Source organism: Scomber japonicus, chromosome 15, assembly GCF_027409825.1.
Source record: "Scomber japonicus isolate fScoJap1 chromosome 15, fScoJap1.pri, whole genome shotgun sequence".
In the NCBI taxonomy this organism is placed as follows: domain Eukaryota; kingdom Metazoa; phylum Chordata; class Actinopteri; order Scombriformes; family Scombridae; genus Scomber; species Scomber japonicus.
The window spans coordinates 15,480,261-15,508,254 of record NC_070592.1 but is presented as its reverse complement, the minus strand read 5'-3'; the positions used below and the strand labels follow the sequence as shown (position 1 = coordinate 15,508,254).

At 38.6% G+C, this 27,994-nt stretch overlaps 4 protein-coding genes across 4 annotated transcripts in view; 3 read left to right on the top strand and 1 right to left on the bottom strand.

The window, feature by feature from the left end:
- The window catches only part of akap9 (A kinase (PRKA) anchor protein 9), a 63,508-nt gene extending 56,945 nt beyond the window's left edge, over positions 1-6,563 (bottom strand). Inside the window, exon 1 of the mRNA XM_053335029.1 lies at positions 6,351-6,563. Coding sequence (XP_053191004.1) covers positions 6,351-6,398 — 48 coding nt within the window. The 5' untranslated portion in view covers positions 6,399-6,563. The remainder of the gene's footprint in view (positions 1-6,350) is intronic.
- A 7,099-nt stretch (positions 6,564-13,662) lies between these two features.
- On the top strand, positions 13,663-15,157 carry LOC128374247 (transcription termination factor 1, mitochondrial). The gene has a single exon (XM_053334524.1). It carries the CDS (start codon positions 13,696-13,698, stop codon positions 14,851-14,853), a length of 1,158 nt encoding a protein of 385 aa, XP_053190499.1. The 5' UTR covers positions 13,663-13,695; the 3' UTR covers positions 14,854-15,157.
- Positions 15,158-16,480: 1,323 nt separating this feature from the next.
- On the top strand, positions 16,481-22,058 carry dus3l (dihydrouridine synthase 3-like (S. cerevisiae)). The gene is made up of 16 exons (XM_053334278.1): positions 16,481-16,697; positions 16,952-17,050; positions 17,400-17,670; positions 17,758-18,115; positions 18,411-18,496; positions 18,755-18,844; positions 19,082-19,123; positions 19,295-19,447; positions 19,563-19,679; positions 19,793-19,858; positions 20,092-20,202; positions 20,486-20,582; positions 20,758-20,833; positions 21,273-21,461; positions 21,564-21,692; positions 21,793-22,058. The coding sequence occupies exons 2-16, from the start codon at positions 16,974-16,976 to the stop codon at positions 21,863-21,865; spliced, it is 1,935 nt and encodes a 644-aa protein (XP_053190253.1). The 5' UTR covers positions 16,481-16,697; positions 16,952-16,973; the 3' UTR covers positions 21,866-22,058.
- An 859-nt stretch (positions 22,059-22,917) lies between these two features.
- On the top strand, positions 22,918-27,443 carry LOC128373898 (zona pellucida sperm-binding protein 4-like). The gene is made up of 12 exons (XM_053334093.1): positions 22,918-23,065; positions 23,535-23,831; positions 23,909-24,021; positions 24,156-24,333; positions 24,576-24,698; positions 24,799-24,980; positions 25,324-25,421; positions 25,594-25,748; positions 25,873-26,050; positions 26,139-26,274; positions 27,259-27,333; positions 27,405-27,443. The coding sequence occupies exons 1-12, from the start codon at positions 22,918-22,920 to the stop codon at positions 27,411-27,413; spliced, it is 1,692 nt and encodes a 563-aa protein (XP_053190068.1). The 3' UTR covers positions 27,414-27,443.
- Positions 27,444-27,994: the final 551 nt, after the last annotated feature.

The following is a 27,994-nucleotide window of genomic DNA, read 5'->3' as shown; positions in this document are numbered from 1 at the left end:
ACATAAACATGGCTATCCTTTGATTCTGACTCAATTACACACTAGCAGTGGTGTGTGATAGTATCCAGTGGACCTGCAAGCAGAAATAACCCTGACTTTTTGGAAACATGTAGGAAACACCAGCCTGTCACTGAGCTGCTTATCATAGCAGACTGCCCTACTTGGCTGGGCAGAGGAGAGCATTGGCTGAGCATATGGAGCACTGGAGACTGCGTAGCTGTGTCTCCATCTTGGATACAGAGACTACGTAGGTGTACCACCATCTGCTGTTTGAAAACATTTACACAGGCATATTTTTTTGCAGGCTTTATAATAAAAAAAAATCTGCATCTGATAGTGGCTGAATAACAGCATTACCAACAACATCCAAGTAAACCTTTTTTTTCAGGTTATTAATTACAGTAAAATGCAACAACAATCTGGTGTTTCTAGAAGAGGTGGGTGACAGAAAACTATATTTTGATTGTAAGACTGATGATGCTAACGATTTGCTCTTATATGTCTGCATCTTTTACTTATGTAACTTCTTTTTAAATTACTGAAATCCAAAGAAAATCTGTTTTTTAGTTTCAGTTTGAGGACATTAGAGAAACAATACTTTGTAGAACAGTTGGATGTTAATATGCTATATACATGATTTTAATCTTCTCTATCATAATATATTTTGCTGCAATGTTTATACTGAGGTGGCCATCCCTTTTATCCCTTTAATAAACTTGGGTGTGTCAGCTATTGTGTGGAACTTGGAATAAATGAGCAGGATTGATCTAAAAGCTGCAACTAAATGATAAGCTTCAATCAATTAATCTGCTGATTATTTTCCTAATTTATCGACTTGTTGTTTGGTCTAAAAAAAAATGAAAACAATGAATCCTGTGCATCATCAAGTCTAAGGTGACTTCTTCAAATTGCCTCACTAGGGTCCTGATCTTCTGGCTTTAACTAGGAGTCATCTCAAATGTCATTACAGCAAAAATCAGTGCAGGAACGAGCTTAATTTAAAATGCTTTTAAAAGAAATAAATGAACACATGACAGCCGTGTGAAATGTATAATAAATATATAGATGCAAAGCTGAGCAATCACCATTCAACATCAATAACTCTTTAGCATTTGTGAACTGATGACGTACAAAAACTCAGTGGTTGTCTCAGATGATCATAACTTTTGTGCCTCTGGAAAAAGTACACTGAATACACAAGTCTATTTAAAGCACCAACTGGAAAAGCAGTTTAGTACATGTGACCCTGGGTCATTGCTTAATACACTCTTGACTGTTTACAAGTGTGAATTACAAAATGTGTCATGATACAAATAAATAATTAAGTGCAGTTATGTATTTTGTTGGATGCCTATGAGAAGATTTACTGCCTAATCAGAATTACTGAAAACAGAAGAGTCATGGAGCCTGGAGGAGACGGTCATAACCTCCCATGTCATGTGTCTGTGACAGTGCCGGCAACATTGTGTTAGTCAACAACACCCTGCTGCTTCAGGGACTAAATCATTTGCTTTACACACACATTTCAGTTAGCAAGGAACAATAGCTAATAGCCCTAACAGTGAAGCAACTGGAGCTACTTCTGCTGCACCTGATTCATCACCAATAAAACAGCATGAGCTCTTTCTGTGAAATAGATTACTGGTCATGAATTATATATGTACATGCAAAGATGAGGGATGAAAGACGCTTCTGTGCAGAGGTCTTTTCAAGCTGTTAAAACTGTTGTGCAAGGCAAGTCAGCTCAGTTTATCCTTAGACCACTGCGATCTTCAGCAAGTATATCTAGCCAGTAAAATGATAGTTAAACACGATGACATGACTCAAAGCAACTGTGATTTTAACCTTGAAGCAATTCAGTGCCAACAAGCACTGCACAAAGCTTTCTTGTCAATCACCAGCTCCTCTGATTAACTTATTTGCCTCTCAAATATTTACATAAGATCCTTAAATGTCTTTGCCCTTTCATGAACTCTACACTACAATCACAGTCAAGTGTCCTTATCAAATCTACTGAGAAATTTTGAGGCTCTTATGCAGCAGCATCCTCCTGACGACGACTGATACAGTCTCCCTCACAACCCCTGAAACAACAGCAGGCAGTGAGCAACAGGGAGATATCTCTGGAGACGGCTCCTACTCCAGTGAGGGGAAAAAAAACTGAGCTAGAAAGAAACACACAGGACCAATACGTTACATTAAACCCACATCAACTTGGAGAATAAGAACAACCCCAAACACCCTGCCAACTCCAGGGTGTGTGTGTTTTTTAGGAAGCTTTTTAGGTTTTCTATCATTTGTTTAAATTACAGCGAGTAACAAACTGCTAGACAAGCATGATGAACTACACATTTAAGTCTATTAATTGGGTCACACCAGATAGGCCTAAAAATTGTATATTGTGACTAAATAAACTGAATTTAAGGAGTTAGCATCATGGTTTATGGCATTATACTGCAAACAGCATAATTTGTGTGAACCCAAGATTGAAGCGATTGGCACTAAAGCTGTGATTAATAAACTATTTCGAGGAAACAGATACTGATTCCTATCGGAGAACCTGAACTCTCACAGTTATTGTGAAACCTAAACCGACTTCTGCGCTGCAACGACAAATACAAACGTTCCTAGAACTGCACAGAAAGTCAGAACTGCACAGAAAGTTTCGTCATCTAGGTTGTAGCTAATTAAAACTGGAAAGCTGTTAGACCTTCACATTCAATTAATCACCTGGCAATCCCTTCTCAAGCATTACAGCACAGCATTGCAAAAGCTTCAACGTATTCAATATAGAAAGTACAGATGATAAAGAGTGTAGCCTGAAATTAAAACTCACTGTATTGAATAAGACAATTAATAAATTGTAGAAGCCATAGTGGTCAAAGTCTGTTCATCACATACAGCTATACCGGGTATGTCCATAATTAGTCACCTGCAGGACTTAACATTCAGGTCCATGTAAGTAGATTAACCTGTACCTTTGCTGTCCTTAAAAGCTCCAATGCTGCCTGACAGTGACACTGACCTTTAGGGTAAGAAAAATGGCCTCTTCAAATCAAGACAGACTTTATCATTACAACAATAAAGGGTCCCTGCAGGATATAATACTATATATGCTAGTGGTTTGTAAATAATGACAATAGTAATCAAAAGTACAAACAGAAAGCACATGTAAGAGATTACAAATCTGAAATGAAATTCATTGATATGGTATCTCATTTTGCAGATGATGATATCAAGCTTTGCACAGGCACGTAGCCCCATTATCATAATGAAAAAGTAGTTTCAATCAGCGAGCCCAAGACACACCAGGGCAGAGAAACAAATAAGCATGCCACCTTCCATGAATGATGCAGGCATCTTTTTGGCCAAATTAAACCAAGACTGCAGTGCCCTCACCCTGAGCCAATCAGTACAATTGCTGCAACAGCAAATGATAAAGTTTCATTAAAAGTAAGTGCTGTTCAACATACTGAGCGTGACGGAGTAGTGACAGACTGATCTACAGACCACAAGGAAAGAGCTACATGAAAACATTAATTGTGCATAGGTGTGGAGACACACACCTCAGATAAAACATCTCTGGCAGATGTTTCAATTAATAAAATGTAACGGCACAGACTATTTACACAGTTCCTTCCTGTGAGTGGCACTACAAAGTGATTTGACAGAGGCCTTGTTGAAGTCAGAGTCTGGATTTGGACAGTAAGGAAAAAAACAGGAGAAAGTATTCAAATTACAGTGTTGTTTCAAAGTCAGTGAGTTTCTTTGACCTAACACCAAAGTTTTACACCATCTCTATCGTTGCAATGATGGGTGCTTTCCAAGTAGCCTATAGCTTTTAAGATGATACTCAAGAGCACATCTGCCATGTAACTGGAGAACTGAGCCCGAGTACTACATGAGTGTGCCTATAATGCTGGTAATGCACTTGTCAATATGGTCCATTTTGCAACAAAGACAAGTGCAGGCAACAATACATCTGCAGCTCATGACTTACAACAATAGCGTGGCAACACCAGCCCACAAATGCTTTGCTTTGCTCATTGTCTGGTATGATTCAATATGCGCTTGCTTGGGACAGACAGCATTTCAAGCAGACAATACAATACATGATTGACATTTCTCTCTTCCCTCATCCATCAACATAAAACCTTGCTATACCTGATTTGAGAAACGCATTACCCACTGAGCAGTCTCTAGGTGTCACTTCTGAATTTTAAGGCATACATATATGCAGACTTAATTTTATATCTCAAAAACATCTAGTTTCAACAAATAGAAACATGCCATCATCAACACTCTCCCACTGTTCACAGTTTGGTGCAACACACGCTTGTTTAGGTTTTGTCAGTCCTTGTAATAATTTCCAGACTGAATCTTGTAGCAGATCTAATCCTTCAGGATTGCATCTGCATTTATGAGGCTAGTAATATGAGTGATAGTGTCCTGGATATCCCTGAAAACCATTACTAATGTGTTATTCTGTGAAATATCTTGTGAAGTTTCTCCCCTGTATGTGAGGGCATGGTGACACAGCACCATGTGGAAAACCAGCAGTGAAATCCTCCTGCAGTACAGAGGAGCCTTTTATAAACCAAAATGCCACAGCCATAACCACGGAGATGGTCTTTCTCATGGTCTCTCCCACAGTGCAAACCTAAAAGCCAAAGCATCAGCTGCAAAAAAAAATAAAACTGGACTGAACAAATAACACATCAAAGACAACATGTATGTTGGATGTTTCTCAGCAGTGTCAGTATCAAGCTTGGTAAATGTTCAGACTGCAGCACATGTATTTATGTCTGCTTGATTGAATTCATTCTCGCCTTTAATATAATGTCTGTCAATGGCAGGGGTTTATTGAGAATCAGAACTTGACAAAAACTGCAGGATTAATTCAACAATAACAGAAATGTTGTATTGACTGCCTACAGAAAATGTTTTCATTTAATTCCTCTCTCTTTTGTACAAAAACTCACCGAGCACTTTATTATGGATACCCACCATGAATCTTACACGTGCCCTCATGTATGTTAATGGGCATACATGACAAAATATTGGGAACACTTTTCACTCTGATACACCACCACCACCCACTATAAGCTCAATAATAAACGTAAAGTAGAATTATCACCTTTCTGATAATGTCAACAAAAACTGAAAATGCAGGAGCTTCATAAAAGCAGAAGTTATGGCAGAGCTGTTGCATTGGCTTGCATTACGCTGCACAGGTGTTCCTAATGAGGTGCTCGGTAAGTGCTGGATCATAAGAGCCACATGTGTTCAGGGTGATTTATTATCATGCTGTTCATTATCTATTATATGCCCAAAGTGGAGGCCAGTAAAGTAAATGCTGATCTGACCAGCTTCAACTGACAATATGGTAAGTAGTTAAATATCTTACTCAGAATACTCAAGATCGACACTCTCGCTGTCGCTGGACAATTCAAATCTGTAATATGAAACCACTTCATCTCAGTGTGCAGTTGTTTTCACTGACTATTGTCCTTTTGAGATCTATTTACCTCTGCTTATTTTCTTTTTAACACTGTATATCAATATCATTACAAATTAGGGGAACTTCAATGATTTTTGAGGCTTTAATAAGGGTTTGAATGAATGAATGAATGAATGAATGAATGAATGAATGAACAAATGAATATCCTTGCAAGATTATTATTGACAAAGTTCAAACCTAAGAAGTGCAAGTATACAATACATCAGCCACATACAGAGAGATAATTCACCAGACTAAGCAAAGCACAGAGTTTCAGGTGTGTGACGACATTAATAAACATGACAGGACATCTAGCCAGGTTTTAAAGAGTGGAAAAGCATTATCCCGAAGGTCTGTATCAACGTTGTTTTACAACAGTTACTGGCTGAACAGGGAGGTTGTCCCGACCTAATTGATGATGAAACAAATGAAGCACAAGTTTGGCATGTGGGGCCGGTGTGCTTGCTGGTGGGGATATGTCCCGTCCTGTAAATCCTGTTACACCAGCCTGGCCGCCTCACTCCTTCAGGTGGCGTTTATAAGCCTTTGATAACGATGTGATGACCTGACTGACGGTCAGATGATTATGTCTGCAGTGCATCACGCACTCCAGTTTCAGGAAAAGTCAAAGGAAACAGCATGACAAAGGAGTATGAGGCGGGCAGCAGCCATGCTAACCCCCCCCTTCCCCGGCTGTCAGGGCATGGTTGCTGACAGCTGAGAGGAAGGGGTGGGGGTAATAACAGCTGACAGACCCAACAATGAGAAAACAAGCTGTCCACTACATTAGGTCGCTACTTTACAGCCTTGACAGAAGTATGAGTGAGCTATAGTGATAGTAAACTCCTACCTTTGCTTTGCCGGCCTCCAGCTTTTTCTGCCTCTGCTCGTCTTCCATCACTGCGGTCTCTGTGGCTGTAACAGGAGGGAAAATGCTTCATACAAGATGTCAGTGAGGAGAATCTAAACAGCTAGTGGTTAAATATATCCCGTCTGGGCTTTCCAGCTCACTGCCAGACTTCCCACTCGCATTTACTAGGAGCTGTCTCCTTGTCTGTAGTCCGCCGCCATGTTTTCCACGTAAACATGAGACCAGTCTATGATGACGTCGAGTAGGTGCCTTTGAAGCCACGCCCCCTGGCATTCCACTAGTGATGCCTTCAAGAGCCGTCAGAAAATGTAACTGTCACTGTCCAAATAAAGGAGTGTCTGTCGTAAAAGTCAGGTGCTAAGATGTACACTGACCTCTTTTTACAGTCTATGACTCTGACACGTTTTTCCTCCCGAAATTCTCTTGTCCATACTGGCCGTATGTAAGTGATGGGGGACAAAATCCACAGTTCTCCTTTTGCGCACAAATGTATGTGCAGCTTCAGTTAGTCATATCAATTATTATTATTATTTTTTTTTATCAATTACATATCTTTGAAAGTTGCTGTATTTTTAAGTGCCAAAGTCCCTGTTTTTATTATAATCCTTCCACTGCAGCTGAACAGGAAACATTGTCTGTCCAGACACCAGTAACCAAATATCCACTTAAATTGACTAACTCAGATGTCTGAGGTTAAGTTGTCTTTATTTTTTTCTTTTTAGCCCACTATGACAAATCACAGATTTGCTTCAGGGAGCTCTGCAATCTGTACAGCAATACAACATCCTCTGTACTTAGACCCTTGATTGGCATAAGGAAAAACTCTAAGAAAAAAAAAACCTTTAGGGAAAATATGGAAGAAACCCCAGGAAGAGCAGCAGAGGAGGGATCTCCTACCAAGACAGACAGACATGTATAGATGTTGTTTGTACAGAAGAGAACAAGAAAGACAAATTACAAAAATACAGTATAGAAAACAGGATGACTAAATTATAGTGGATTTATAATAATATTTGAAGCCTCAGATAAACTTTTAAATACATTTTTGCTTAAAAAAAAATGATCTCATCCTATCATCTCATCCACATCACTTACACTGAAATCCAATCAACCTCCTTGAACTAACTAACTAAAACATCAATTTGTGTCTTAAATCTGAACCCAACTAGGCTGCTTAAGTAAGTTTTACCTGTAGTTAGCACTTCTTTATGAGACATGGTCAATCTGTCTTTAGTACCGGGCTATGTATCACAGTCCATAGTTTTAATTAAACATTTTCTTCTTGATTCAGTTGTTTTAACCAACTATAAATCTATATATAACCTACCCTTTCTCTTTAAGATTCTTGAGAAAGCAGTCACTAATTAGTTGTGTGACTTTCTACACAATAATAGTCAATATACTTATAGGATTTTCAGTCAGGATCTAGAGTGCACGATAGCACAGAGAAAGTTACAAATTACCTCCTAATAGCGTCAGACGAAGAGCTTTTCTCTTTACTTGTCTTGTTAGTTCTTAGTGCTGCATTTGACACCATTTGGCCATCACATCCTATTACAGAGACTGGAACATTTAATTGGCATTAAAAGGAAATGCATTAAGCTGCTTTAAGTCCTATTTATCAGATCGATTCCAGTTCATACAGGTTAACAATGAATCCTCCTTGCACGCAAAAGTTAGACACGGAGTTCCACAAGGTTCTATACTTAAGCTAATTATGCACATTATATGAGCATTTGCTTCCTCTAGGTAATATTATTAGGAAACACATCATAAATTGTCTTGTTATGCAGATGATACACAATTATATTTGTCAGTGAAGGCAGATTAAACCAATGTGTTAACTGAACTCCAAGCATGCCTTAATGATATAAAAGCCTGCATGACCAGCAATTTTCTGCTACTAAATCATTGTGCTTGGCCCTAAACACCTTAGAAACACAATATCTAATGATATAGCTACTCTAGATGATATTGCCCCAGCCTCCAGGCAGCACCACCATATGGAATCTGGGAGTTATCTTTGATCAGGAACTGCCACACCTACGAAATATTGCAAAAATCAGGCACATCCTGTCACAAATTTGCTATTCCAGACTGTATTTTTGTAATTCCTTAATAAGTCTCTAAAGACTATCCAGGTCCCTGTAAAAATCATAATAGGAAATACTCCTCATCTACAAAGCCCTTAAAAGTCAGACATCATCATATCTATAAAAAGCTCATAGTACTCTCTAATAAACACTAGCCCCGCTAGCCGGCTAATAAACGTTAACCCCGCTAGCCGGCTAATAAATGTTAGCCCCGCCCCCAGTCCGCTGACATAATCGGTTCTTGCTTTAGACCAGCAAAGAGGTGGTGCTTGCTCTGGCACCCGTTCTGAGGCTCCGGGCTGGAGCTTTGGCGGTGGAAAAGCAAAGAACCGGTGCTTAGTCAGGCTCTGGCTCCGAACCAGCACCAGCTCCAGCACCAGCTCCAGCTCCAGCTCGGTGGAAAAGGGCTCCCAGGGTGCAGGCTTACTTGTGGTTCCTAGTGTCTCCAAAAGTAGAATTGGAGGCAGACCCTTCAACTAGCACGCTCCTCTCCTGTGGAACCATCTTCTATATTGGGTCTGGGAGACAGGTCTAGACCTGCTGTATGTGAAAAGTGCCCTGAGACTATTTCTGTCATGATTTGGCACTATATAAATAAAAATAACTTGACTTGAAGGGGATCTCCTAATGGTCAGTATGAAGCACATGCAACGTTTTCTTTTCTTTCTTTTTTTTGTAAACAGATTAACATAGTTCTATACTTTTAGCTACAACACTGCAGTGGTTGTATGCTATTGTGTTGACTTTTGCCTGTGCTGTTCAATGAACTAATCTTTTTCCAAAGAGAGACAGAAAGCTGGTAAATAGTAAAAAAAAAAGTGTTGCCTTCAACATTTTGATTTAAATGGACCACATTGCTTTGTTATTCCATTTTAGTGTCTTTTCAAGGTACAGATGTGATAGAATCTTTTAATGCCACAGTTTATGTAGAGCAAGTTCTCTTAGACTAATAAAACATTTAATTAATATGTCTGATGATCGTGATTTTCCTAATGGCCTGGATTTTATTGTATCATATGCAGCCTGAATTCTCCTTAAAAAAAACGTCTGCTCAGTTTCTATGGTAACGGTAGGAAAGGTTGCCAGAGCTGTCCCAGTTTAGAGGCTTCATTTTAAAAACACTAAATATTTTCAAAGCAGTGTTTTCTCCCATTAAAGGCTTTAGACATCACATCATATTTTACAGCATGACACTTGGTTGGGCTATTTTGAGGACATCTCAAACAATAGTGGAAATATTTGAGCTTCCTTTGCTGAATGGGACAGCAGGTAACATGAGAGACTGGCATCAGTTTCTGGGACAGATGGAGGTGATGAAGAACAGTATGGCCAATACCCATGTCGAATTGATCTTAGTCTGAAAATGGTCCATTAGAACAAGATATGTGATATCGGCACACATTTTCAGCATATAATTCAGCAATGATAACCAATCTCGATAGCCAGAATGTATTGTCATATTGTCATATCAACTATATCTATATTTGTTTATCTTGTGTAAAGCACAAACATGTTATACAAATACATTATTTACTGCTTTATCATAAGTCCAAATTTGCTTGTTTTTTATAACAGTGTAGCTTCTGTATACTTTTAAATTTCAACATTTAACAGACATATTAGTGGAGAGATACTGATGTTAATGGGTTTCTTTCCCTAAAAACTGCCTATTTATAGAATGTACATGCCTCCTTGACCTCTGTTTGTTATAAAGCCTCCTACGTCCCCAGAAACAGCACAATGTTTGTTCTTGTTTTGTCATACAAAACCCACTAGATGCACAAGTTACCAAAATGTGCAACTTTGTATTCTGCCTATGATGGTTGATTTTAAACATACCAGTAGCAGCAGTGGCAGCAGCAGGAGACGACGCTCTGTGTCTTCGGCTGACAGGAGCTGAGCAGCTTATAGTCTGACAGATCTTGAATTCCACCCATCTTCTTTTGGACATCCTCACCAATTTGATACCACCTGTGAACACTCACTGTTTGTGCAACACCGTCAACAGGGACTGTTGAGTATCTTAAAGTTTTTTTTTTCAGTTTTTGAATTATTGATTCACTGCAGGTGTACTATGTCAGCAGTTACCAAAGCAACTTTACCTGGTAGGCCAACACATGGATCAGGGAAGAATGTCCATGTATGACAGTAACACATAATATTTTCAAATGGACCCGATCCACAGTTTCCAGTATATTCAGTACACCTGGCTTTAACTAATCCAGTCCACATTCACATTATTGTAAGTCCTATCCTATTGAAAGATAACAAAACATTAAAAATTATTAAGTAATTAATATTAATTAATTTCTGTTGTTCTTTTTACTGGGAATATAAGCAATGTTTTATTTAGTGAGACCAAAACAACAGTGGTGAGCACCAAGCTCAATGACTGACTTGCCTGTTCACATAGCATTTAAATTAGCCAGGTATTAAGAGAAAGACTGGAAAACCCATTTATCAGAATAAACTTATGACTTGTAATGTTTATTTTCATTCTTCCCTTCCTATACACAATGTATTTCATTTATTTCATACACAAATTGCTAAATGCATATTATTTGTAGTATATAGAAGAACCAATGTTGTATTTTTCCCTTTGGCTTTGCATATGTGTTATCAGGAGTTATTCTTGTAAGACCGTGATGGGCCAAATGTTTGGCATGACAGAGTAGTAAAGTGTACCTAATAAACTGGCAGCAATAAGGTATGTATATCTATAAAGTAGTAACATGTAATATGTATGAATAGTCTCTGACTCACAAGCAGAACAATAATTTTCTCTCATTAGTGTAGAATCAAATCCAATCACAGTCTGCCTTGTTAAGTCAAATGACTGTAACAGACAGCAGTATATGAGGCCATAAGAGACTCTCTTGATCACATCATTATGCAAATGCAAGCAAAAGTGCTTTGGGATAAGTGTGATGAAAGTGGAACTGGGTGTGGTGATGAAAAATAAAGTGTCCTGTTGATGACCGAGACAAAATAAAATTGAGACTCTGTTCAATCTGTCATGGATGAAGCTATTTTGACTAAAACATCACAATCACTTCAGTATGGTAGAGTGAAGGCTAATTTGCATAATGAAGATATCACTAGGCTGTATTAAAATATTCATGAGTGGTGGGACTCAACAGTAGAGAGAACCATTGGGTCAATAGGTTTTCAGTGCTGAGCTGAGCATGATAAATGCTCGCTTGTATCTGAAAGACATACAAGACCGTCAAATGTCTGGCAGGAATTAAATATTAATGTCTGTAGCCCACAGTCCAATGCTCTACAACTTCAGATTTTCATGATCATATTGAAGATATTAACCATGCCAGCCATCAAAATACACACATGAATGAAGTAAGAGCTATGTGAGTGATTGAAATGAATACTTATTTATCTACTGTGTAGCTGCTGTTCATCATACCAACAACATTGCTTTGTTGTACTCTTAGTTATTGGTCTTTATAATGTAAACATTATAATTATTGTTAGCAGGGTGAAAATAAGACCAAATCAATACTCACGTATCTTATAACTATAGAGCTGCAATGAGTTAATTAGTTGATTAGTCCATCGACAGAAAATTGATACTATTTTGATACTTGAATAAACATTTTATTCATCTAACCCTGACCCCATTTTTTTTAATGCAAAAATGCTTCTAATATAGACTGATATGAAACTTTTGTGTGTCATACATAATAGTAAATTGAATATCCTTGGATTATGAACCATTGATCGGGCGAAACAAGAAATTATAGCTGGCATTTTTGCTATTTTTATGTAATTTTATAGACGAAATGATTAATCAAGAAAATAATCTGCAGATTAATCAGCAATGAAAATGATTGTTAGTTGCGAACCTACCTGTAACCTGTGGAAACATTTCTTTTTTTACAGAACAGCACACACAAAACTAATCATGACAGGAATATTAACACAAATATTGAAAATATATGAATATATTGTTAATTCTTTAAAAAATCATACTAAAACTATTATTATAATATATTATCGTAATTATCATACAATATTCCTTAATAAGAAAGTAAATCTGTAAACTTTTTACTTCCACCTAGTGGTTCGAAGTGACCCTGAAATACATTTTTACTCCGATACGATAGATGGCGCTCAATTTAGACCATCTGATGTTTCATATTTCCGCTCGGACGTCTTCCCACCCGCATTCCGCGACGCCCGCCCTACTCTACCTGATTGGCTAGTATTCGTCACTTTCGTTCGTTCTATTGGTTATAATGAGGCATGAGGTGCGATATGATTGGGTTAGGAGTAAGCATATCAGCGTCAGAGCCAATTAGAGGCAGAGTAGGGGCGGGTCTTGGCAGAATGCGGATGTCAAAAAATAACCCCGACCGGACTGTCAAAAATGACCGGACTTTTCAGCATGTAGGTGACAGTGAAACAGTGAAAGCAAGCGCATATGGTACGTGCTTTGATTTTATTTAATCTCTTACAACAACGTTAAGGCTTGAAGAATTTATAAGCAGTCCATATTAAAACTATCAGTGAGTTGTGCATTAGGACCGAACAACTAACGCTAAGTTATTGAGACAGTCTGCATGATTACAAATGTATTGAATTCACGTATACAATAATATTTTTTATTCAGCTTGTTCCTAGTACAGAGTGTGACCTGTAAGACTTGGTTATGGCTCATATTTTCTCAAGCTCTGTTCTTAAGTACGAATTTGAAGTACTCGTACTTCATTGGGGTACTTTCATTTTATGCTACACCATACACAGTAACTGAATTAAAATGCCTCTTACATGTAAATACACCACTAATAACCACAGAAATGTTAATTATTTCATGATGAAGCCTGCTGCATTGTGAGTCATTTACTTTTAATACTGATAGTACATTTAGTTGCAGGCCTCTGTATTTTTACTTGAGTAATGTAGTAATGAAGTAATGAATTAACTTTTTACACTGTGGTATTACTCTTACTGGAGTACATTAAAGGACCCAGGTACTTATTCCACCACTGCAACATTGTGTCATACCCAGTTAAATTATACCATCAAAGATGTTGGAGCTAACACTATTTCCTATTAGTTATTCATAATAAACATTTAGCTCTTGTGCAGTGTACATGGCCAAGTTAAAGTCTTGTTTTGTTTCATTCTTTGAGTACATTTCTCTGCTATTATTCATGTTTATTTTTCTTCTTTTAGGTGCACTGACACTGACTGTGTAGCTTTCCTCATTAAAAATGGCAGCTGTACCTGGATTCAGGGCTCTTCTCAGCCTCGGTCGATCTGTGACATTGCAGCAAACCTTTGGGCTAAATGCAGTACAGTTAATAGCCTGCCCCTCTATGAGGCTTTGCACTTTTATTACAAAAAGCGATGAGACAAAGCCGCAAGTGAACACAGAGAATGAATCTCTGCTGGAGAACCTGAATCTTATGGGAGTTGATGTGAAAATGGCTCGCCTGCGACAGCCTGGGGTTTTCCGTAAAGATTTCACTAATGAGCAAGGCCTCGCAAAGTTCCTGCAAAGCAAAGGTGCCAGCCGTAAAATCATCGCCGGCATCATATCCCGTTATCCTCGTGCCATCACCCGCACGATTAGCCACTTGGAACAGCGCTGGCAGCTGTGGAAAAACATCTTTAAGTCGGATAAAGAAATTGTGAGCATCCTGGATCGTTCACCTGAGTCATTCTTTCGCTCCAGCGATAATGGTAACTTGGAGAAGAACATAGTTTTTCTGACCACGCTGGGACTCAACTCCAAAGATCTCCACCGGCTGCTGACCACAGCACCACGGACTTTCTCCAACAGTTTAGAGCTTAATATGCAAATGGTGGAGTGTCTGGAAGACATCTGTGCAGAGCTTGGTGGAAGGGATCCAGAGCAGTTTGCCAAAGCTGTTATATCTAGAAACCTCTACATTCTCATCCGAAGCACAAAGAGAATCAAGTCAAATATTGATATCCTGAGAGCTTCCCTTAATCTGAATGACTCTGAACTTCTGCGTCTCCTTCAAGGACATGGGGCAGAACTTCTTGATCTGTCCAACGAGTATCTGAAAAACAATATTAGAAACCTTCAGCAGAAGATTGTCTCCCTGGGTTGTCAGAAACATGACATGAAAAAACTGATCCTCAGCTCTCCAATGATTCTTTACATTGGCCAGGCTACGCTGAGCTCTAAATTGGACTGTCTCCTAAAAGGAGGAATTACAATGAACCAAGTATTGCAGAGGCCTAGGGTTTTGGACTACAGCACACAGAACATCACAGGGCGATTAGAGGAGCTGCAGAAAGTTGGATATGACTTTGAGAAGAATGGTATTGGCATCCTGGACTCTAGTCGTAAGCGGTTTGTTGCAAAGATGGAAAAACTTGCTGCCTTATCAGATGACTGATTGTAACTGCCTGTATCTAAAATATGATTTCTGACTTCTCTGAGGTCTCTTTTGTAATTTTTTAAAAGATAAGTTCACAAATGGTAAATTCTGTCCTAAAACAGTAGTCGGGTGCTCAAGTGAACATTGACACGTTTTTCTTGCCATAATCATTCCTCCTATTCATACTGACCATTAGGAGATCCCTTCTTAATACACTCAAAGTTTAAGTCTTTTTAGTGACGATTTTATTTCCTCTCTTTGTTACAATTCTTCCACTGCATCTGAACAGGAAAACAGTCCATCGAGACACGCAGACTGGTGAAACCGCACATAAGCTTCAGATAAAATTTTAAATACAATTTTGCTCAGAACGAGGACTGGGGATTTTGTCCCCTCTCACTTACATTCTAAGTGCACATGGAGAGGATCTTTCAGTGGTCAGTAGGAACAGGAGGAATGATTACGTAAGCAAAACCTGCTTTAATGTTCATTTGGGTGCCTGACTATTGTAAATACGTGTCCTCCTTTTGTATATCTAGTAGAAATTATATTTTGTTGTGCTTGTCAAAGATATATAAATAACATGTTGGGAAAGCTGTTCATGGAGTTAATGTGAAATTACAATGTTGAAATAAAAGTGACATTCAAACCAGGGAATAACATCTGCTTACATCTTTTATATTTACATATTTATTTTACCTTTTATAGTTAAACTGAAACATGATATACATATACAGAGGTGAAAAGTAAGTACATTTGCTCAATTTTGAGATACTTGTATTTAAGTTTTTCCATTTGGTGTTACTTTATACTTCCACTCCACCACATTTCAGAGGAAAATATTCTACTTTCTACTCCACTCATGTATTTGACAGCTTTAGTTACTTCTAAGATGAAGAAATGACACAATGGATAATTTAACAAACTTTTAAAATACAACACATTGTTAAAGATGGAACCAGTGGTTTCCAATCTTTTTCACTTTTGACATCTTACAAAAAGCAGTGTGTAGTTGTTAACAGCTCCACCAAACTGTGTTTCCCCCTTCTAAACTACACACATTTGAGTAAATATTCAACTGATCCAATAGTTTGCCAGAAATAAAAAAAATAGAGAAAATGCCAAACTTTGTTTTTCTACTTTCCTCTCCCATTGATCATCTCACGACCCCTCAGATTTGTCTGGTGACCATTTGGAACCACTGGACTAAAGTAGCTAATTGTATATGAGTTCAAACTAGCTCCACCTCCAGCAGCTACAACAGTTACATGCTGCACTGATGCTTCAGTATTTATAATCTAATGAGGTCATAAAATAATGTGAGCTTTCAACCAGTCAGAGGGACTAAACCACTACCTTTTACTGTCTGCAATAACTTAGCGGCTAAATACAGTTAAAGTACTACATTAAAAAGTTAATGTACTTCAGAAGTAGAATCTTTCATGCAGAACTTTTAACTTGTAATTGAATATTTTTTACATTGTTGTATTTGGCACTATTACATACGTAAAGGATGTGAATACTTCTCTCACCACTGTACATATACAGACAAAAATAAAATCCAAATCTGTCTGTGTATGCATTACGCGGAACCAATGTTCGCTGTCAGGAGCACCACGGACATCACTACACAGTTGCACAAACACTGACTCACGCTGTGGATTGTTGCTGTGCATGCGAGGGGTGAAACAGAAGTATATAATTCAAGTTAACTGTATTCGTTTATTTGAACTTTGAACACGTTTAAACGGCATAAAATACCATCAGTTGTCAGCTGTTCGTCGTTTTGTTCACGTCGACAGTCGTCCGTTAGCAAAGCATGCTAAAGTAGCTGCTAACTCTGGTAACCCCAATAACAGCAGGTAAGAAACTAGGCTGATATGAATTGTTCGTCTTAATCAGACTATCAGCTTATATGATATGAAGGTTGAATTAATAACAGTTAAATTATACCAGAGAAGGTTACTGCATATGGCATTGCGTGTTGGTAAAATGTTTTGATGCAGAGTTGTACCTGGTGTCAAGGATAAAACAGCAGTAATCAGTGTATCTCCTATTAAACAGTATGCAGCAGTTTGATCTGAAGCTGTCAGCTGATGTCTTGTCGTTATTTCAGAGGGAGGATTGGTGAAGGTGTGATGGAAAAAGCAGCACAAGAAACCCTTAAAAAGGGTACAGATGGAGCTGTAAAGGGTGAATCATCCATCAAACCAGAGTGAGTAAAATGTCCAATGTCACACCTGTGAAAGTTCATTTGAGTGTTTGAATTAACTGCAAACATTTGGGCAGGGGTAGAATTCAGATAAGTTTACATTCAGCTAGATTTTGTCACACTGCTGACAAAACTGAGTGAATGTTTTGTCATACCATCACTGCCTGGTATGATTCAAAGTGATTAATCCATTTAAAAGTTGATTTTTAAATAAAGTTGGTGATTAATTTAATTGCTCACACATGAATGACCTCAGATGTTTCTCCATCTCACACAATAGTCGGAACACACAGGTAGTTAAGCTGCCAGATTGACAGTGAACTAACATCTTCTCCTCTTACTGTATTTGTAGATTCCTAACAAGCAAAGACAAGTTTCATGAGTTTATAGACTCTGAGTGGCAGGGCCCAAAAGGAGGAAAGGTCGGTGAAAATGAGACAGCTCAGGAGTCCAAGGAGACATCTGTGGAGGAACCAGCAACTAAAAAGCTCAAGCTGGAGCCTGAGGAGAAAAGTAAGACGGACAAACCAGACGGTAAACGACTTAGAGGGCAGAATAAGTCAAGGCCACATGTGAAGCCAACCACTTACGATGAAAAACGACTGTGTCTTTCGATTATTAAGGTATGAAGCTTTAATCAGGCAATCACAAATGCTATGTACTTGTTGATCATTGGATTGTTTGTTATCATGACTTCTCCCTTCTTTCAGGATAATAAGGCGTGCCACTTTGGAGACAAATGCCACTTTTACCATGACGTAGGCGAATACATGGCCAACAAGCCCGCCGACATCGGGGAAAGCTGCTACCTCTACGACACTTTTGGGCATTGTACATACGGTCTCTCCTGCCGCTTCGCCAAAGCACACACTACACCTGACTTCAAAACCATGGAGAAAGCAGATCTAGTTAAGGCCTACGAGGGCAGGACTGTGGTGAAGAACAGCCTGAGTAAAGACCTCCAGAATTGTCTGAGGAAACGTGCGGTGGAATTCAAGAAGTCAGCTGAGTACCTCAAAATACTTTCAAACAACAAAGAAAAGCAACAAAGAGAGCAGCAAGGGAATGGTAAGTAGACTAATGGTGCTTTTCCACCATACAGTTCTAGCACGACTCGACTCGACTCGTTTTTTTGTGTATAAAACGTATAAAACAAGGTCACGACAGTTTCGAACAGCCGATTTAGCCTGTATTGTACTTTATCAGTTCAATGACAACCTGTTTGATACTGCCATCATCGGTTAAGAGTTACCGAGTTTGACTGCACATTGTCACATTCTTTCTACCAGAGTTCCTCGTATAAAGCATGAGATGAGAATTTATTTAAAATTGATATTATAATTCAGTCTTTTCACACACTTAGGTAAAGCTCATGCAACTGAAGTATGTCCAGATCCAGCAGGAGAGGCAAAGTGTACTGAAGCAGTATCTACTGAAGCAGAAACGCAGGTAAAACCTTCTGCTCCAAAACTACTAAACCATTCTAAATTTGTGTCAGCAGTAACAGAAGTTTAAAACCACCTTTTTGCTAGAGCACATACAGGGAGATTTTTCCTCGGTAAATTTCTCTCATGTATTTTTCAACCTATTGAACCAGTTAATCTGCATCTTTTGTAATATAGTTCAGTAAAGAGTAGTGCTATAATGATTTGTAAAGGGTACATTCAGTAGAAAGGATGTTAAAGTTGATGGTTTGCTTTGTTGCAGGCCAGCCCGGAAAAAACGGCTGCAGTGAAGACTATTGGCCCATTAACAGATACAGATGTCATCAAGTTGCGTGCATGTGAAAAGAAACAGGTAAATCCTCCAACCCCTTCATGTTGTGTACTTGGACTTGTAAATAGCACAGCAAATATTATTTCCTTTGTCTTCCTCATTAAATTTCCATATAGAAACTGTAAAAGCCAACTAGAGGGAAAATCTCTTGATAATACTGACATTAACAATATGTTTGAAAGGATATTTTCTTTATATGATCTCACTTGTAGTGAGGCTAAATGAATAAGTGAGATTTTTGTGTCTCTTGTGTTCAAGGTGGACTTTAAAGACAAGCTCTACCTCGCTCCTCTAACAACTGTAAGTACTACCAGAGTGATGTTTAAATCCTGCCAAACCAATAATATTGCCTATAATTTTAGACAAGAGTTTATTTAAAACTCCTTTTTAAAGAACTAGTAATACAGCAAGTTAAATGAAATGCTCACTTATTAATGAGGTTTTGGACTAAGTGGTTTTCTCTTTCCTCAGTGTGGAAATCTGCCTTACCGCCGTGTGTGCAAGCGCTTTGGAGCAGACATCACCTGCGGGGAGATGGCCATGTGCACAAACCTGCTGCAGGGGCAGCAGTCAGAATGGGCCCTCCTGAAGAGGCACGAAAGTGAAGACCTTTTTGGTGTCCAGGTAGATGATTGTTTAAACTCTTCCAACCTATTCAGAGCTGCTTAATGACTCAAGTTGTCGACTTCATGGGAAAGTGAAGATGACTACAGTTCTAAAGTCTGAATTGTGTCTCCAGGTAGAGGGCTGCTTCCCCGACACCATGACGAGGTGTGCAGAGCTCATCAACAATAACACTGATGTTGACTTTGTGGACATCAACTCAGGATGCCCCATCGACCTTGTCTACAAGAAGGTACTCCCATTGAGACACTTTGAGTCACACAGAGCACAGACACTGGCAGTAGAAAGGGAATATTTAACATCATTACAACAGACTGTAACATGTGCTCTTTGTATTCCCATCAGGGTGGAGGCTGTGGCTTGATGACACGCACACGAAAGTTTGAACAGATAGTCAAGGGAATGAACTATGTAAGTGTGCATTTTTAAACAAATGTATAACCTCATATTAGTATATTTTTAATAAAGCAATCTGAATATCTTACGACGCCTGGTTTCTTGGTTACCAGGAAGAAGTAGCACAAATATTGATTCAAATTCATTTGTAAAAACCTTTATTGTACCTACATTGTAGTTTTTAATGTCATTTTGGTATTATTTTTTATGTAAAGTTAAAGGCTGAACACAGTTTCATCTTCCCAAAGGTCCTTGATGTTCCTTTAACAGTCAAGATTCGCACTGGTGTTCAGGAGAAGTGCAGCGTAGCACACAAACTCATCCCAGAGATGAAGCAGTGGGGCGTCTCTATGATCACAGTAAGTGTTTTAGTATAGTAGAAGCATGAATAAATGTGAAAAGTTGTGGCAATTGTAAAAAAAGACACGAGCAGTCTGAAAAGGTATGAACCCACAGTATTTGTTAAAAATCATATTAAAAATTAAAGCACTTTTAAAAAATGTGTAGTTTTAGGGATTTATACAAAACCTTATTTTTTGTAGCTACAAATCCTCATATCCTTTCATACGCTGCTGTTGTGTTTCTTCTTGGAATTATGAGTCTGCTTTAAAGTGCAGTGACATAGTGCTGATTTTCTTTCAGCTGCATGGGCGATCCAGGGAGCAACGCTACACTAAGTTAGCTGACTGGGACTATATCTCCACCTGCTCCAAGCTGGCTAGCCCTGTCCCACTTTTTGGTATGTGGATGTGTTATTGCACCTGCATATGGTTCAGATCAAGGTAGAATGTTAACAAGCAGGTAAAATAGAAGAAAAAACGTCACAGTGGAAAGAACTCTTCAGGTTATAAAATCATAGAAATAGTAATGCACGTTATGAGGTGAACTGAGGTGACCTGTTTTTATCATTCCAGGTAATGGAGACATTCTGTCCTATGAAGATGCCATGAAAGCCAGAGAGACTGGAGTTTCTGGTATTATGATTGCAAGGTTAGTTACACATGAGTGATCGCAAACAGTAGAGTAAAAGTTATGAAAACACCACACAACGTTTAAATAATTGGGAAACCACCCAGCCCACAGGACAGTTCAGCTCCATTTAGCAAACAACTTTCGTCTTTGCTAGTATAGTTCAGGATTCTATTTGTTCGAACACCTTTTGGTCTTGATACAGTTTTTATGACTGTTGTGACTACAGTTTGACATTACATTTATTTGACCCCCTTGTAACTGATAGTCGCTTTAAACTTATTTAATTCTCATTCAGAAATCTGGACATTATCTGAAGGCTGACACATCTAATTAGCTCAAAAGCAGCACTGCATTATTTTATGTAGCTCCTTTTTAATTGTGGTTCAGTTGTCTTAGGTGATTTTTCTTTAGTCTTGATTTTGAATCAGTTTTGCATGTTTGACTTTTGTCTCTTTAGGGGTGCCCTCATTAAGCCCTGGATCTTCACTGAAATAAAGGAGAGCAGGCACTGGGACATCTCGTCCAGTGAGCGACTGGACGTCCTCAGGGATTTCACCAATTTCGGCCTGGAGCACTGGGGCTCCGACACCCGCGGTGTGGAGAAGACCCGCACTTTCATGCTTGAGTGGCTCTCCTTCATGTGCAGGTGGGTTATAAGCAGCCACAACGACACACATTGCGAAATATTGTATTTCTAGCTCTATTAAACTTAGTGTTTTTCAATATTCCCTTAATCTCTCTTTGTCAGATATATTCCAGTGGGCCTGCTGGAGCGAGTTCCTCAGAAGATCAATGAAAGACCTCCATACTACATGGGCAGGAACTACCTGGAGTCACTGATGGCCAGTCAAAATGTTGGGGACTGGGTCAGGATTAGGTGAGCAGCAAACTATTTAAGACGCACTATTCAGAATCATGCTGCGCTATGCCTAAGTGTAATTAATGGACATAATGATGAACTCTTAACTCTTTTCCAGTGAAATGCTACTTGGACCAGTACCGAAGAATTTCAACTTTTTGCCCAAACATAAAGCCAACGCCTACAAGTGATTTTTCTCTTTGAGTACTATAAATATATCAAGGATTTTTTTTGTTTTGTTTTGTTTCTGATCTGGAGAAGAAAGTGTATAGAAATCAAATGTATGGTGTTTTGAGTAATGAAGACTATTGAATAGTCTGCTTATTGGCAGTAGTATACGTACATAAATGTTTGTATACTTAATATATACAATAAAGTCTTTTGCCACAACATATTTCTCTTTTTTTCCTACTGTTTAAAGTAATTATGTAAAATTACTTATTAGGGAATTACTCTGTAAATGACACCTAAAAAAATCCAGTGGTGCTTTGAAATATATGTTCACATGGATGCTTAGCTTTTGAGAATGAATAAAGATATCTGGGTTTAGCCTCAATTTTGGAGATTTTAGTAGGAGGCGATTTATTGGGTCATATTTGAATGTTTGGTCCACCTACACTACTTTTATGAGGACCGTACAATATTATATAATACTTAAAGGCAGCAACAGTGACTTAGAAGGAGAAAACAAAAAAGGAGCAACACAGCTAGAGAAAGTTGTTTGTCCCAATGAGAACTGTAACTGCCAGTAAAAGTGAAGAGAAGGCTGGAGGAGAAAAGCTGGAGTAGTGCTGACACTGTTTTACTACAGTTGTTAATAGAACAGCACCATCTAAGAGAAAATACTTTTAATGGCATGACATACAGAACAATATGAAGACCACATGACCATTTCAGGCAGATCTATGGTATATACATTTACAGTAGTGTCTGAACTAATTTAAGGGAAAAGCTGATCCAACTTGGAAATGTCCAATAAATGTCAATTACATACGTATGACATAATTTTGGTCAATTTTGAACGATTGTAATATATAAGAAACACGAAAAGGGAGCTCTCTTTTTTTCCCCTATGCATTTCTTTTCCAGCTGGTAGGCGGTTTTCATCGACTGACTGCCAAGTTCCAATTAGCCACTTACCAGGTGTAATCAATTAACACGAAAACACTACTTGTACCACAGCACGAGGTAGCGTCTTTATCCAGTGTTGATCAGCTGCAGGGGGGGGCTTTACTTTGGTTCCATGGCTGGGCTCAGGGTCGAGTTGTTGGTGGTCGTCGTGACCGGGTTTCTGCTGCTGGTTTCGGTTCGGGGCTGGGAGCGGATCAACGAAACTCAACTTATTAATTTCTATGAAAGGGGACAGTGGGAAGAAACTCGTACGTCACCGGGTAAAGAATTTACATTTTCAGGTAAAGAACTATCAAATTAAGGTTAGGTTACTCAAATACAGAGCACATTAGTGTTCACTCTCAAAATGTTTCTCAACAAGCTAAACCTTTGCTCCAGTAACAAGAAAATTATTAACAAGTAACAAGTAACTGTATATGTTTGGCTTGTGGACTACTGGTCAGGATAAAACAAGACATTTTAGGTTGCATCATGGGCTTTGACATTTATCACTCTTTTTTTGGGTGGGGGGGGGGGTGGATTTTATATAAATCAAATGACTAATTGCTTTGAAGAGAAAATGACTAAGCTTAATTGATGGTGAAAATGTTAGTTTCAGCTCTAAGTCTATCTCTAAAAAAAAAAAAAAAGGTTAAAATTATTAAAGTCATTAGACTGGTTTACAGAGTTGTGTGGGGTTGTGTTCGATCCCATGACATTTGGTAATATCTATCCTGCTCTCTCGTCCAGATGACAGCAGTGACTACGACGATGGCGAAGATACAATTCCTGACATTGGAGGTGCTGCCATCATTGACAACTTTGACCCTTTTGCTGACCATGGATTCCAGGAGGAGGCAGATTCTGGTCCAAGAAACTGGGCCAGCAGCATTGATAGTGGATTTGCAGTGGAATTTGTAGATGTCCCACCAAGGAGCTGGACCAGCATGATCAGTCCAAGTTCACCTGGGCTTGATGTTGTCTGCAGTGAAGCTGGCTTCCAAATTAGTCTGCCAGCAGGTTCTTTGAGTGACGCTAAAGTTTTGGGTATGTACTTGGACGCATTCATTGAATAAGTCCATGTTGTGATGTTATGAACTCAAGCACTTTATTTCTCCTCCCAGGCTCATCGGACCTGCTGTCTGTCATGGAAGCTCCAGAGTCTTGCGAATATGACGTGAATCCTCTCCAGAGCACCTTTAGTGTACCCTTCACTGGGTGCAATGTGAAACAAGATGTAAGTTATTGCTGTGGCTTACTAATATCTTGACAATAAGACTGAAAGAATGTAGCTGATTTACATTTCTTAAATCAAAAGCAAATGCTGTTGATGGATGTTCATGCAAAGTCCCTCTACTTTAAAATTTTTAGGTTGACAGCTACAGCCTGCAGTTGTTGTACATCGATGAGGGTGGTGAGATACGGATTTCCACTGCATCTTGTGATAAAAGTCAGATCTTTAACTCTGGCCTTTTTCCTCGTGCCAGTAGCTCAAAGTGCCCAAGTAACCCAACTACTGCACCTACAACATCACCATCAAAATCACTAAGTGAGTGCCAAGTTTATTTATTTTTTACATTGCTGAGATGGCCACCAAAAATGTACTACAAGAGGAGACTCATGCACATATGCATTTTTAGACCAGAATGTAATTGGTACACATTAACGCTGCACCTGATCACGTGAAAGCCACATAATCCATATCCTAATTTGACATGTATGTTTAGTTGGGCAGATTGACTTACTTGTAAATGCATTAACTATTTTTTTTTAATATTGGACTTATTTCAGACTGTGCTGTGCCCACTGGGGAGCAGGTGACTTGTGCACCTTCAGGAGTACCTTCCTCAGAATGTGAAGCGTTGGGATGCTGTAAGGATCCTTCTACAGCTGCCTGCTACTACCCATTGGATGGTAAGACTTCGGTTTAGAAACCGTCTCAGAAAATTGAGACTCCTCCTATTCCAGAGACTTTGTTACTGACTGTTCTGGTATTTGTGACTCTTCACTTTAGAATGCACTGCTGATCAACACTTTGTTTTTGCCATTCGCTCCAACTGTGAATCCATCCCATCAATGCCTGTGGATCCCACTAAGCTCGTAATTCCTGGGCATCCAAACTGTAAACCAGTCATTGTTAATGACAAGGTTGCCATCTTTAAGTTTAAGGTTACAGAGTGTGGAGCTCGTGCTTTTGTAAGTTTGTCATCTAGTTTGACTTTATTTTTTTAATCTGTGTTAATGTTACTTTGCCTGATCTAAAGTGATGTCATGATGTATATCCTGTGTTGGGAAAGCTTCACAACTTGACATCACCTTGTCAGGATATTGATGGACACAAGTGACTAGTCATTGATAAGCCAGAATTGCAAGGTCTCAGTTGTCTTGCTTGCCACTGCTTTATAAAGAGGGCAAGTGTTTCCCAATTTAATACTTTTTGTGTGCATTTTTAACATAATTACATTGTAACATTTCATACAATCAGCACAATAACCTCAGATCTGGGGCAACCATCTGAGAAACTGACTGGTCTTAACAGGAAGTTGGTGAGACAAAGATCTACCTTGCTGAAGTTCAGACTACTGTCAAAGCTTTGAATCTGAAGTATGGTGTAATCACAAGAGATGATCCACTTAGGTGAGTGGATTATAGTACATTCCCACATTATAGGCACAAAAGTTTAATCATGGTCACTCTAGTAATTGAGTGATATGGTCCTGCTGTTGACGGAGTTTTAATCTGTACATGTATGTAGTAAGGCAACCTTTTTTAAAGGACTGCCTTCCCTGTCGTTTGTGTTTTATTTAAGGTTCATGGTTGAGTGCCGCTACAGCAAGGGTCCAATGGGAGATACTCAGTTGTCACTGACCAGTGTTGGATACTTGGTCAAGATCCCAACTTCACCCTTGCCGCCATCAGTTGACGGCAATGGCTTATATGGTGTTCAATTACGAATTGCTAAAGGTCAGGTTTTTCATGCATTTGCCAAACAGAATGTATGTATTTGGCTGGTGTCAGAAGCTCATAAGTAAACCCGTTACATTTTTGTATTTCCTAATTTAATGACAACTCTGCATCATCCCAACAGATAAGACCTATTCAAGTTACTTTCCCACTTACCACCAGCCCTTGCGGCTACTCCTTGGCAAACCTGTTTACCTTGAACTACGCCTGAAGTCTCCAAAACCAAATGCAGTGATTCTTGTTAATTACTGTGTAGCTTACCCTCGTTCTGCAAAGAATGCCCTGGTGCTCATCTATGAAGGGTAAGTGACTGTCTGTACCAACTGCATATGTCCTGAGGTTCACCTTAACCATGACCTGTCAATTAATTGATTCTGTTTGTCTCTGTAGGTGTGCCAACCCTAATGATCCAAGTGTGTCAGTCCTTGTAGTCAGTAACCTTCCAAAAAATCGCTACCAGAGACGCTTCATGGTCAGGGCCTTCCAGTTTATGGATCAAAAGACCAACAAGTACCTGGATGAAGAAGTGAGTCCAGTATTCAGGAAGTCACTACAGCCTAAAAGGGTCAAAGCTATATTGTAAAGTAATTGACTATTATGAATTTAGTACACTAGCTTGCTTGCACTTTAACAGGCCCACTTTTAATATTGTCTGTTTAATATTGCTTATCTATTCCTTTCATGTCAAATCACTATCAGTAGTTTTACATTTTGTTTTTTCTCCTTCCTATAAAATGTCTTCAAATGTTTGATCATAATGTACTTGGTGGCAAATACAAAAGTTCACACAATCAGATGTGACTGATCACACTGGACATAAAATGGCACTTCAAGATTTGAGTGAAAAGAAATGGAGAAGAGATGTATCTTATCAGTGGTTAAACGATTCATTTAGTGAACAGTGTGGCTGAGCTCTAAATCATTAAACAACCTATCTTAAATGAATATTGCCTCACATTACAAGCAAAAATATTCTGCAGAAATCTAGATTTTCATTCTTAACCATGGCTGAAAATGCTAAAAGAAAAATGCAGCTTCTGTTTGAGTTTGTTTTAACATATGTCTGACCCTGTAATTAGTTGCAACTTTTAGGGAGAGATTAGTTAGTTTTTGAAGATTAGTGACATGCATAAATTTCAACATGGCACCAAACTACAACCTAAGCAAAAGTCATTCGCCAGAAAATGTTCAAACACCTGTGGCTGCCCAGGACCTGAAGTGATGTACATTTTCAGTTATTCAAATTATGTTGATCCAAATGATTTGGTGCAAACCTGGGGCTTTTTGGAACCTGGGGAAACTGTTGGGCTGGTAGTCCATCCTTGTTTAAAAGTCTGATCTGATCACAAATTTGAAATTAACATATACAAATGAGATCTTTAATACTTCTGGCCTGGATGTTGAAGGTGAATTGTCTAAACTGAAATGTAAATTGGCCTCAGATGGCACTCTTAGAGGCAACAAAAGGATGTATGAATATTCTCATATGCTGACTGTTTTCCCCTCCCAGATCTATTTCATGTGCTCAGCTGAGGTTTGTAGACCAGATGAAAGGACATGTGAGGAGCGTTGCTTTGATGGAAATGTGAGTCTCTAGTCTTAACTTTGCAAATATGTTTGTTTTTTAAATGCCTAATTGAGTTCTTCTGCTTCTAGTCACCGTAAGAGTTTGCCAACTGACATATGGATGAAGACTACATGAGAAATGATGAAGAAATACATTTTATTGTACAGTATAACATGGATCTTGGACTCTTTTGTTCTGCATTACACAGTATCTATGGGGTTTACAAAAGGGGTTAATTCTCTGCAGAGTGTACATTTGCACAAGATTTTAATAGCAACCTGCCCATAGATTAAATATTTCTTGTGCTGTTAATGCATTTCAGTCAGCAAAATTTCTTATTCACAATTTTATTATTTTTTCCACCTAAATTGCATTAATGGATACAATTTGCTCTCTAGACATAGCCAATATTAAGGTATATTTCATACACCTGTATTTTGGTCTTAATGTTGGTCTTCATGTCTAGATAGATCTGCCACAGTCCCACTTTAAAAAGGACAGGTTCACAATTTTTCAAGTCTGTCTTAAATCATGTCAGGTGCCCAAATGTGTGTAATAGGTTTTGCTTACTTTAATTATTGCTACTGTTCACACTGACCACTAAGATCCTTTCCAAATACACTTAATGTATGTGATATGGGACAAGATCCAGTAATTTTGAATAAAAATATACTGAAGT